Source organism: Ranitomeya variabilis, chromosome 2, assembly GCF_051348905.1.
Source record: "Ranitomeya variabilis isolate aRanVar5 chromosome 2, aRanVar5.hap1, whole genome shotgun sequence".
In the NCBI taxonomy this organism is placed as follows: Eukaryota; Metazoa; Chordata; class Amphibia; order Anura; family Dendrobatidae; genus Ranitomeya; species Ranitomeya variabilis.
Window position 1 is genome coordinate 853,796,899 of NC_135233.1, and position 13,415 is coordinate 853,810,313.

At 39.3% G+C, this 13,415-nt stretch overlaps 1 protein-coding gene across 1 annotated transcript in view; it reads right to left on the minus strand.

Annotated features, from left to right (window-relative positions):
- Positions 1 to 1,285: 1,285 nt before the first annotated feature.
- Positions 1,286 to 13,415, minus strand: part of LOC143803981 (uncharacterized) — a 521,136-nt gene continuing 509,006 nt past the window's right edge. Inside the window, exons 125-128 of the mRNA XM_077281733.1 lie at positions 5,782 to 5,964; positions 4,845 to 4,888; positions 4,620 to 4,729; positions 1,286 to 2,167 (exon numbers count right to left, since the gene is read on the minus strand). Of these exons, the coding sequence (XP_077137848.1) occupies positions 2,117 to 2,167; positions 4,620 to 4,729; positions 4,845 to 4,888; positions 5,782 to 5,964 (388 nt within the window). The 3' untranslated portion in view covers positions 1,286 to 2,116. The remainder of the gene's footprint in view (positions 2,168 to 4,619; positions 4,730 to 4,844; positions 4,889 to 5,781; positions 5,965 to 13,415) is intronic.

Sequence of the window (13,415 nt, forward strand, 5' to 3'; positions counted from 1 at the left end):
ATCAGGGAAAGGCTATACTGTATGTGGGCTGGTGAGGTCTATGTGGCAGGGCTGTTTTTTAACCTCAGTTCAACCTGATCACATCACATCCTGTTTATTTGCCTCGAAATGTTCCTTACGTACGAAACAGTAAATCTTGGAATAGGGATTATGCATTATGAGTTAGTTGAGATAATATTAGGGCTTGTTCACAAGCTGTGTTTTTGGCACATTTTTTTCTTCAAGTTTTTTTCACTAATTCAAATGAATGCGGAAAAAAAACGTATAAAAAATGCAGCAAAAACTAGGAAAAAATATGTATTTGACACAGCATTTTTCCTTCCAACACTCCAGTATTTGAAGCAGAAAAATCTGCTGTAAATATTGAATATGTGCACATGTCCATATACAAAATAATTAAAAAAAACTCACCTATGCATAATCAGTATAGTCACTGAAATAAAAATATTTAGTGACATGATTGGTAAAGCATTATTTTCTCTTTGACACCGATCTTCACTTATTTATGGGGCTCATGGTCATAGGTGCATTTTTTATGGATTAGGGTATGTTCTTACAGTCAGTAAACGCTGCGGATTGGACGCTGTGTACATCCACAGCGGTCAGATGTTACAGCATAGTGGATGGGATTTTATGAAATCCCATGTCCACTAGGCATGCACAGACGCCTCCGGCTTCTCTGCGTAGACGCACATGCAGCGCATCTTTCCAGACTGCAGAATGTCTATTTATCTTGGGAAGATGCGAGTCTCTGCAAGATAAATACCTTCAGTGCAATGTATTGGACGCGGTGATTCCACACGGTTCAATGAACACATGTGGAATCTTACCTGCGTTCAAAAGCCGGCAGCGCTGCATCCAAAGCGCTGCCGGTTACTGACCATGGGGACATACCCTAAGTCTGAAGGATAAACTAGCAGAAGTCCCTTTCATCCAGGGAATGGAGCATAGTTTTTTTATGATGTCTGTTATTTTATGAGACAAAATGGCAGGCCAGTGATGTACTACTTTGTCATTTTTTCAGTAATCTGTGACAGAGGCTCCTAATGGAGTCTGTAATGCTGATGTGAAAACAGCCTGATGTGAATGGCAAGCTATAGGGTACAGACAGGAGGAGATGGCCTGAGGATTATGCTGTGAAGTTTCCAAGTAAAGCATAAAAAGTTTGGGATTGTAGAAAAGGCATAATCCTACTTCTCACATGTCTATTAACGTTAACTAAACCAGTCTAGGTAGAGTGATGAATCCTCTTTTTTTTTTTTTTATTGGAGTGCACCCAGATATAAGTTTTGTCTAACACATAAATATAAACATTTTCTTGTACAGTATACAGTGCTTTTGTATAAACATAATTTACACGGCAAACAAATTAATATGCATATTTTTTATTAAAATTGCCAGATATATAAATAATGCATTCAACAATTTATATTATCATCACAATATCATTATACAGTTCCTATATATTTTAGACAATGAGCCCTATTGGATTGTTTCATAAATTAAACATTAAGGTGAAATAAAATATTTTTTAAATCAATACTTATAAAAAATCTGATACAAAAATAGATTTCGTATTACTGAAGGCAGACAAGGCAAACAGTACATGATAATATTGAGAAATCCCTGCAATTTTGTTCAAGTTTTTGAGACATTTATTCTTAAACATAATTCAACTGGACTGAATTCTATATATTTAGAAAAGCTGTGACTTCCCATTTTTCAACCCATCATTACAGTCCAGGAAAATAAGACGTAAGGTAAAAAATCTGCAGGGCCGACTTGTAAACAATTTCATTTGGGTAAAATAAAAAAAAGTTATAGCAGGTACCGTAAATGCTCATTACCTATAAAAATGTTGCTATCAGTGTAAAACACAAATGAACAGGTCTGATAAGGCAGCATTGTGTCCCTAAGGATAGGGTTCATATCTAATAAATATCATAATGTATTTTACAAAGTGCAATCCCAATACAGGGAGTTCAGTGTCTTATACATTCATAATCAAATATGTCTTTCAATCATTATAAAATCTTTGTTCTTTGCAAATAAAATATATCTCAATTTTAGATACTCAACTAAAACATCATAGAAATATATCATTTTGTTCGGATTTCTATTCTCTCTTGAGCGAGTCATTGTTGATTTCTGGTCTTTTTATTTTGACCTGGAAGAAAACAGCAAAGAATGATCAGTGAAAAGTTTAGCAAATATTAGATTTTTTAGATCAGTTGTTCCTGACACCTGCACATTTTACCCAATATCCTCTATTCTAGTGTTTATAGGGTATCACAAGACAGCCAGCAGATCAGAGTATTCTATGATGGGCCCTGCACATAAAGTGGTCTTTCCACAGACCCCTAATTAAAGGGCTTGTCCAGGCTTGGGGCGCACGTGTATAGTCTCTCTATTTGATAGCAGACTTGTGAATCCTCATAGAACACAGTGGACAAACTGTCAGGATTCTCCAGTACTGGCACCGGAAGACTGACTGTAAGGCTGGAGTCACACTTGCGAGTGCAATGCAAGAAACTAGCGCGAGGCTCTCGCATCAATACCCAGCACTGCCACCGACACTGGAGACCGGAGCATGTGGCTGCATGTATTTCTATGCAGCTGCATGCTCCGATCCGCAGTGTCGGCAGCTGTGCGGGGTATTGATGCGAGAGACTCACGTGAGTTTCTCGCATTGCATTGTGACCCCGGCCTAAGTATGCGACCTTGCATACATGCGGTCACATGGCGACTAGACATGTTCTGCCTCACTCAATACAAGTGAATTGAGTGAGGTTGGACACATCTAGTTGGAAAATGGTCGGAAGAATGCAAATTGCATACTTGCAGTCACATTACTGTCTCTCCCAGCGCTGGCGCTGTAGAATCCTGACAGCATAAAACCTGTGCGCTGTGAGAATTTAAAAGTCTGCAGTCACATACAGTGACTGCAGACTTGTGCCCCAAGCCTGGACAACCCTTTTAAGCTGCAGTAGTACTGATGGCAAACATTGTCTTAAACCAGCAGTGTACAACCTGCGGCCAGGGACCCACAGTGGACCGTGATGTCGTTCTGTGAAACCCCAATCTATTTGGTCACAGACATCTTTGTCTGTGCCTATTAGGTGCTGACATTTTCCATGTCAAAGAGGAGTGGTACCCGGAAGTAGCAACAGGTAAGTAGCAATGGCACACTGTGTAGCAATAATCAAGACCCTATATAATTGGCGTTCTTTTACCCTGACACCAGGAAGGAATAGATGACATACAGAGCTGGCCATGCATGTGTACAGCTGCAGCCATTGTAGTTTTATGTGAGCAGCTCAATTTTAGCAGGTCATCTTAAGCCCATTGAAAAGAGCCAAATTCATGGTCTCTTCATTTCCGCAGTATATAGAGCAAAGAATACTAGAACTACTTTCCTGATTGGTTGAAATCCTGTTAGAATATTGGCGCATATACCTTTAATATACAATAAATGTCAGAGATGGTAATTTCATTTTAAGTTTGGCTGCAGCCTTTGGGATCAGTTCATTTTAACAGCGTAAAAAGCTGGTGCATCCCTGCCTTAGACCTTAAATCTCATGTTTACTTCTAGTACAAAGAGAATGTTCCAGCTGCAGTATGGTGTTAACTAATTTCTGTATTGCTTTCTCTGACATGTCTGCAGTTGATGCTGCAATGCCAGACCTTAGTGGGTGTTTCCTGTGAACGTGAAATATACTCTCTTTCTATCTCTCCCTTTATTCATTGCGCTAGACATGACTATACACAGAAAGATGCAATATTTTTTCCTGTAAAATATACAAAAACGCACTAAAATTTTTGATACAATAACAAAAACCACGTCACGAGTGTGCCGCACCAAGCTGGGACCTGTGGTGCACCTGGGATCAGAAGATCACAGAGATTAGTTGATTGCAGGTCCTCTTTGGAGCCTACACAACCATTCACATGAGTGGTGCGGGTTTACTCTTTCTTTTGGTATGGAAAGAGTCCTTGGTTTAAGTCTGCTGAGATTCCATCTGTCTTTGGTCTCAGCTGCTCCTTATTGGTACACTCACCCTTCACTATTTAAACTCACTTCTGGCTTCCTCCTATGCCAGCAATAGGTTTATCTATCCTGAGCCTTAGTTACCAGGAATAACTGTTGTGCTCTTGGAGAAGTTGTTTGTATTCCATTTGTTGTGTGTTTCCCCTGTCTACCCCTTTCCCTGTGTTGTCTTATTGTAGGAGTAAGATTAGTGACATGATGCCCATCTCACTATCTAGAGCTAAGAACTAGGGTCAGCCAGGGCTTAGGCACGTGAAGGTGGACGGGGAAGGGCCTATAGGACGATAGGGATTGCAGGTGTCAGCATAAGGTGAGTTTTGAGGGGTCACCATTTTCCCCCCTCCCTACCATCAGGACTCCCCTTTATCAGCTCCCTCAACCCCTCCATTTGCATCGCACACCAAGCATCTCCCTGCCCGAGAACTGCTAGCGTCTGTCATGTGCTGAATCTGCTGCATTAATTCTTTTTACTGTTTGTGAATGAAACAGAAAAATGGAATTCTTAATTCTAATGTGTACCCAGCCTAAGCTGTACTTTAATAATGATAATGTAACATATTAGTTATCATACCTCAGCTAAACTGTTGACTTTTTCGAGGTGAGGTCTCCAGTTGACCAAATGTGGAGCACTAACATCTTGATCTGATGTTGCAATTTCTGATTCTCCAAGCCGATCAAAGGCTAAAAAAGGGGTCAAAATGATATAATTAACAAGTGTGATATTAATAGACTGAAATATATGTAATAAAATGAGGAACTAAGATTACTGAAAGTAGGTTACTGAAAATACACTTACATGGAAATAGAGATGTTTTCCAGCTAAATCGTGTTTGGTATATTCTGATCATGAAAAATAAAAAAACCAGCATTAGATGATATGAAAAACATCATGTAGAAGTTATTACAAACTTAAAAAGGACGAGTGCTGTGAGCTATGTTTGGTGTATAACCTGGAAACCACCCAGCATGTGTGTCGATTTAATCCACAGGCTCCCATTCACCAGACATGTCAGAATGGTATTCAAATGGCATACACTAGGAGCACTTTTGACAAAATTTATGAAGTCACCTCTTCGCTTTTCCAAACAACCATAACAGCTTATCTTGACATTATTTTAGTCTACATCAAATTTATCAAAAGGGCATGCCTTGTTAGGATTGACCTGCCTCCCACTTCACTACAATACAGTGCACAAGAATTAACGAGTAATCGTCATTTTAATTTTTATTTTCATAAATCAATAGAACACCTAACGAAACTTTGTAATAAATCTTATTGGAGAACTCTGCTTCTTTGTCCTCCAGGAACGATTATTTATTTTCAAAATTTTCAATTCAAAGGTAAAATCTATAGTCAGTGAAGACAGATATTTACATTATGAGATAGGAGATGGTGATTGCTAGTGCTAATATTCTATGTCGATACAATTTACTCATAAAATTTGAAAATTAAAGACCAGTCCAGGAGGAGAGAGAAGTATATTTTTCTGATAATGTATATTACAAAGTGACTTACTTTTATGTGTATTATTTATTTATTAAATAAAAATTAAAAGGAAGGTTTACACTTTAAATCATTCCTTATGTTTTGCAATGGTAGGTAATTGGAGTGCTAGTCTACACTGGCACTATTAATTGGTTACCTTTTTAATATTTCATATGAAGTGTTATTCTTATAACAGTAGGTCATATTTTCTAGTGTGTAGTAAAAGTTTCTACTAGTTGTCACTTACTCATCATCACATCCGTCAGTCTCTTTCCTCTTTTGAGAACAGCGAATTACAAACCAGATTCCCAGGAGCAGCAGAAGAAGGAAGGCCAAAGCTCCAAATAATATGCCAAAGAAAGGACCCAGGTTCATGGATAGATGTTCACATTGGGGTCCAGATGTGGTATAGATAGAGAATGGTTTACAACTGAAATTAACACAAAAAAAAAGAAAAGAAAAAATTGTAGAATTATCAAAAAGAAGGATAGTTATTTTCGCTGCACCCTAAAATGTATGCAGTCTTGCTCTAGACAGATATATTCAGACTAAAGCCTATTTCCAAGAAAGTTGAACTAATACTTGAAACATAATTGGGAAAATTGGTGGGATGGCTTTTACATTTTTTTTTAATCAAAAACATGTTAACTAAGTACGGAATATTATTTTCATGCACCATGCTATTTATTTATTTACTGCAGGGTATTCAATTATTATGTTTGTCTGTGATTTTTTCTGTTCAATGGACAGTGTGAACATGCACTTACACGCTGCATGCACACCAGTTTATATCCCAGTCCATACCTTTAGGTTTTTTCAGTCTGCATCATGTGCATATAAAAGGTGTGGCCTGCCTTTCATTTGAGCTGGACATTATATTGATGTGGTTTCCTATGGCTGTGTGTCCACTAGTTGGACCCAGTCCTTCTCAGCCCTTATCCACATTCAGGTCACTAGGCAAACGTTAAGGAGTTTAATATTAGAGTTAGGACTGTCCAAATTATGGTCACCGTGAAGTGGTGGGATGGCTTTTGCATTTTTTTTAACTAAGTACCTTACATTATTTTCATTCACTATGCTATTTATTTATTTACTGCAGGGTATTCAATTATTATGCTTCTTAAGAAACTGATTTGGCCTGGCCCAGGCCCTGCTTGGGGAAAAACTTTGGGGCCTGATCCTAGCTCGGAGAATCCTGAACTTTGTGGCCAGAGATGCATCAGGGATGGAGGAATAATTAGTGTAGGTGTGTGTTTATATATATATATATATATATATATATATAGGAAATATATATATAAAAAAAAGTAAAAAAAAAATGTAATTAAAAAAATCTGTTAATTTTGTATATTCTTATATATTATTATTATTACAACATTTATTCCATGGCGCTTTACATATGAGGAGGGGTATACATAATAAAAAACAAGTACAATAATCCTAATCAATACAAGTCATGACTGGTACAGGAGGAGCGAGGATCCTGCCCACGAGGGCTCACAGTCTACAATGGATGGATACGGAAACAATAGGTGAGGGCAGAGCTGATCGTATAGCGGTTTGGTGGGTCGGTGGTTACTGCAGGTTGCAGGAAGAGGTAGGTCTTCAGGTTCCTTTTGTTCTTATTGTATATATTTATATTCTGTTGTATTTAGGTTTTGTTGTAGTGTGATTGAGGTGATGTAAGGGTGTGTGACCGTAACGTGAGGCAGTGGCACCTGTTAGCAAGTATTTGTTCTGATTGCGGTTAGATGCGTCCATTGTATAATATTTAGGTTTAGTGTTATGTGTTTATGATTGTATATAATATTGTATATAGGATGGCATGTTTGTGGTGTATATAGGAGATCATGAATGAAGTTTGAGTTTGTATATAGTGGTATGAATGAACCTGGGCCAGGGGTTTTACATGATTTTATGCTACTTATTATTTTAGGGGGGGATATTCATGTGGTGATGGTTATTATGCTTCTCCACTTTTAGTTTTATTTTCTTCATTATTTTGTTTCTTTAATTTTATTCTGATTTTAATTTTTTCCCCGTTTAGTAGGTGAAGAACTTTCCTCCATTTTTGTTTACATTTCTGGTTTATTTATTTGTGATTTATGTCTGATTTTACGTCATCTTGTTGACTGATTGTAGCATTGTACTCATGTTTTGTTCTGTTATGTCTTGTCCTGTAGTATATTGTAGCTGTGTTATGTGATGTACTTATATGCAGCTCTGGCAAAAACTAAGAGACCACAGCAAAATGTTCAGGTTTTCTGATCATTTTTCTTTATAGGTACTGCATATGTTTCAGTAAAATGTAAATTGTTCTTTTAGTCTATAAACTTCTGACAACATGTCTCCAAATTTCCAAGCAATAAATTTTGTTTTGTTTTTTCTGAAAAGGAGAAATGGTCAAAATTTAAAAAAACAGTGCTTTCAGACCTTAATACAAAGAAAACAAGTTCATAATCATTTAGAACCAACAATACTAATGTTTTAACTCAGGAAGAGTTCAGAAATCAATATTTTGTGGAATAACCATGATTTTTAATCACAGCATTCATGCGTCTTGGCATGCTTTCCACCAGTCTTTCACGCTGCTTCTGGCGCAAAAATGTAAGCAGTTCTTCTTTGTTTGATGGCGTGATTATCCATCATCCTCTTGATTACATTCCAGAGGTTTTCAGTGGGGCTCAGGTCTGGAGATTGGGCTGCCCATGACAGGGTTTTGATGTGGTGGTCTCTTAATTTTTGCCGGAGAGGTACATCAATTTTATTTGTACGCTCCTGGTTATACTTACTATTACTATCCTCACATAGTTTTCCTGCTTTGATAGTGATACTCTAGTTTGGCACTTATCTTTTAATGTTTAACAAATTTTATTGAATGTGCTGCATCCGTGCCGAATTTGAGAGTGGCAAACGTTTACATGTAACCCCCCCTAAAAAGACAAGAGGGCACTCCCTCCATGTGGATAAAGAAAGGTTCAGTCTCCAGAGGAGACAAGTATTTTTTACTATAGGCAGAGCGGCTATATTTAGAGTTTCTGCTGCCCTAGGCACTTTTAGTGCTGCCTCCCTCATTGGTGAGTATGACACTATCAGCAGTGACTTTGGCAAAAGTCGCTAATGTGAAAGTAGCCTTTTGCAGCAGTTTTTAAGCATCTGCCATGAAACAGATCACTTACGGCAACACTGCGTTCGGCCTCATTCATTTCCTATGGGACTTGCGGACATGTGCAGCACTTGCGGTTTTGCCGCAATCCGGCAAATGTGGTACTAGCAGCAATGAAAAAAAAACACAGCCAGCAGTGTTTTTTTGTCTCACCGCAAGTGCAAAACCGCAAGTGCCACACATGTCCGCAAGTAGCCATCACTACCTGTCCCTGCACCTTGCTAGCTCATCCCTAAACATCCCTCTCTGACCTAAAACTACACTATAAAGCCTTAGGAAAACAATTTATTACGTGACATATTCCTACTATTATGAGGGCTCCAGGCTACAGTGTAGACTGGAATGGGCAGTCTCTGGGTCTCCATTCTCTCTCTGTGCACACCCTGAGTCACTGCCTCACTGCCTGTGCTACACTGTGCACAGACATCCCTCCACCGGACCCGGTAATCACCGCTCGCAGTAGCATACCGGCAGAGGTGTATCTAGGTTTTCTGCCCCCCCCCCCAGGACATATGCGATTTGCACACTTAGTTATGTATCCACAAGCTCCTCTTCCTAATGCTCTCAATATTCAGTGAAAAACTGAGAGAAGCAGAAGAAAAGCTCGTTGTCACAGGACTACAAGTATGAAAATCGCATATGGGTGAAGTGTCCATGTGATGAATACTGGAACCTACAGAGCTGAATCCTGACATCGCAGCTTCTGAATTCTCACAACTAATGCACTGCACACTTTTAGAATTCTCTCTTGCCGGTGGACAGTCATGTCAGCACAAGCATGTGATTTGTATACCTCTCTCTCACTCAGTCCATTTTCATTGAGTGAGGCCACACATGTCTAGTCAGCGCATGACTGCATGTACGTAAATCGCCAGCACGAGAGAATCCTGACATTGTGCAGTGCGCACTGTGAGAATTCAAAAGTCTGCAGTCACAAAGAATGACTGCAGACTCATTACAAACCTGGACATTCCCTTTAATGCTCCTAACATAAATAAAAACTTGAGAATTATCGTATATACTCGAGTATAAGTCGACCCGAGTATAAACCGAGACCCCTAATTCTGCCACTACAAAACTGGGAAAACTTATTGACTTGAGTATAAGCCTAGGGTGGGAAATGCAGCAGCTACTGGTAAATTTCAAAAATAAAAATACATACCAATAAAAGTTTAAATTAATTGAGACATCAGTGGGTTAAATGTTTTTGAATATCCATATTGAATCAGGAGCCCTATATAATGCTCCATAAAGTTCATGATGGGCCCCATAATATGCTCAATTCAAAATAATCCCAATATAATGCTCAAAAAAGTTCATAATTGGCCCCATAAGAAGCTCCATACAAAAAATATGCCCCATATAATGCTGCACAAAGGATAATAATGGCCCCATAAGATGCTCCATAGAATAATATGCCCCATATGCTGCTCCATAAAGGTTGAAGGCCCCATAAGATGCTCCATAAAATAATATGCCCCATATAAAGCTGCACAAAGGTTAATAATAGCCCCATAAGATGCTCCATAGAATAATATGCCCCTTATACAGCTCCATAAAGGTTGATGGCCCCATAAGATGCTCCATATGCTGCTCCATAAAGGTTGATGGACCCATAAGATGCTCCATAGAATAATATGCTGCTGCAGGGATTTAAAAAAAAATACTGAGCAGGCAGGGACACCTGCACGCTATGGGGGCCAGGTGCCGAGTCGCCGTTGGCTCAGCCCCCTGGCACCTGCGATATTCACCTATCCCCGGTCCACAGCCACGCACCGCTGTGTCTTCCGGCTCTCTGCAGTGACTGTTCAGGCAGAGGGCGGCGGGCGCACCAAACACATCATGGAGCCCTCTGACCTGAACGTCACAGCCAGAGGATGCGAAAGACACAGGCCGACGGTGGAATGGGGGCAGGTGAATATCGCATGGCTCACCCTCCCCCATTATATTCACCCTCCTGGTGCAGTCTCTGCACTTCCCTGCTTCGTCCCAGGCCCTGCAGCTCCTTCCACATGGTACCGCTCATTAAAGTAATGAATATGCACTTCACGCCTATGGGAATGAAGTCGCGTCCATATTCATTACCTTAATGAGTGGTACCACATGACCGCTGAGCACAGGAAGAGCTGCCAAAATTGATATTTAGTCCAGAGGATCAACATTTAAGATCAAGAGGGAAAGATTAGCTGTTTTGGGTGAAATGGATCATGCATCGTGTTTGTACATACTGCATGCCACTCCCCTTTGTCCTTTTTCATACCTTGGTTGAACTTGATGAACATCTACCTTTTTCAACTGCTTTAAATATGTAACCATGTAACATGAATTTACTACAATTTTAATGTTCATTTAACCCTTTCAAGATAAGAGAATTTCCATTTTTGTTTCTTCATTTTGACTTCACCATTTTACAAGAATCATAACTTTTTTCCTACTGACATGTTTTTTGTGGAATGATATGCAGCTTTGAATTCCACCATTAATTTGATCATAAAATGTGCAGAAAATTAGAAAAATGTCCAAGTAGGGTGAAATAATGAAAAAAATGTAACTCCAGCAATGTTTTTTCTTGTTTCGTTTCATTGTTCATTTTTTTTATACATCATTAATCTGCGTAACAATTACCTGGCAACAAGATTCTCCAGGTTAGCCTGTTTATGGTGAAAAACTTTCATTTTCTTTTTTTCTTTTATTTAAGTAGTGTTTTTTTTTAGCAGTTTGTAAAACAAAAAGAAAAAAATGGTTGGTGTCGCCATTTTCTAAGACTCATAATGTTTTCATTTCTCTGTCGATTGAGCTGTGTGAGGGCCTGTTTTTGCATTGTGAGCTGACATATTTATTGGTACTATTTTGGGGAGCATACAACATTTTAATTGTTTCTTATAGCAAATTTGGTGGAGTAGTAGCAAGCAATAAAACCCCGGCATTCTGGTGATTTGAGTCTTTTTTTACTTTACGGCTTTAACCATATTGGTGAATTAACTAACAGATTGGAATCTTACACATACGGTGATACCAAATATGTTTATTGTTTTATTTCTTTATGCTTAAAGGAGGGAGAAGAGTGTGAATGGAATTTTATTTTTTGACATTGCAGCCAGCCATAAGAGCCTGTAGCAGGCCATGGTTTGCCATAGCAAACCATCAGTACCAGCAATTGTATTGGGGATGCTGATGAATACATTGAACAATTTGCCGCTGTACTCCACATCTTAAATGTTGCTGTCAAGGATTTAAAGGGTTTACAGCTAGGCTCCAATTGCTGCTGTTACAGGAGCCAGCTCCTTACAAATTCATATAAAAGAGGACTTCCCTGTATCCTATAGCATGAAGGAGTTAAGTACTGCAATTTTGATAAATATTACTACAGCTATGTATTTTATGCAGTTTTGCCTTGCTATGATGGGGCTGTATTTAGAAATTAGAACATATTAAACATATTAAAAGGATTGGTTTGGAGGAGTGACTCACCAGGAATCATACACACCCTCAAGGGGAATGATGGGACCCATTTATCAGTAAATAGAGAGGAGTGAATATAATATTTGAGTGGAATTGAATTCTACTTGCATATTACAAAAATCTGCCAAAATACTAATTTTTTGCAATTAGCTTGTCATCATTTTTCTGAAGTGTAAAGGGCCATCAAAAGGCTGTAAATAAACAAAATTCTAACATTCACCTTACTACTCACCTCTTATCTTCACCGCTGTGCAGTCCTCATGACATCTTATCATGGCTGTGAGGATTGAAATCCCTGGACCCAAGACATTTCTGCACAGGACTAGTGTTGAGCGATACCTTCCGATATTTGAAAGTATCGGTATCGGATTGTATCGGCTGATATCCGAAAAATATCGGATATCGCCGATACCAGATACCAATACAAGTCAATGGGACACAAATATCGGAAGTGATCCTGGATGGTTCCCAGGGTCTGAAGGAGAGGAAACTCTCCTTCAGGCCCTGGGATCCATATTCATGTCTAAAATAAAGAATAAAAATAAAAAAAAGGGATATACTCACCCTCGGACGCGCCCTGGTTGTAACCGCTGCAACCGGCAGCCTCCGTTCCTAAGAATGAGCGAGTGAAGGACCTTTGATGACATCGCAGTCACGTGAGCGGTCACGTGAGCGGTTACGCGACCAATCACAAGACCGCGACGTCATCGCAGGTCCTTCACTCGCTCATTCTTAGGAACGGAGGCTGCCGGTTGCAGTGGTTACAACCAGGGCGCGTGCGAGGGTGAGTATATCCCTATTTTTTATTTTTATTCTTTATTTTACACATGAATATGGATCCCGATCCCGATTCCCGATATCGCAAAAATATCGGAACTCGGTATCGGAATTCCGATACCGCAAATATCGGCCGATACCCGATACTTGCGGTATCGGTATGCTCAACACTACACAGGACCTTATGCGACCTTGCACAGAACCATCCTGGACCTCAGAGCCGGATGTCCCAGCCTAGCATGAGGAAGCCCAGGGATTTAATGCCCGAAATTGGTCCTCGTCACACCTTCTTATCACCAAACAGGTGTCTGTGAGGAGAGGTGAGCAGTGAGGTGAGAATAAGGATTTTTTTATTTATAACATCTTACATTAATTATATTCTGGGATCTGGAGAGACCCCAAGGCATAATAAGAGACATTCAATTCACAAAAATAGCTTCCTGGAAAAATCCACGTGAACAGGCAAATTCAAATTT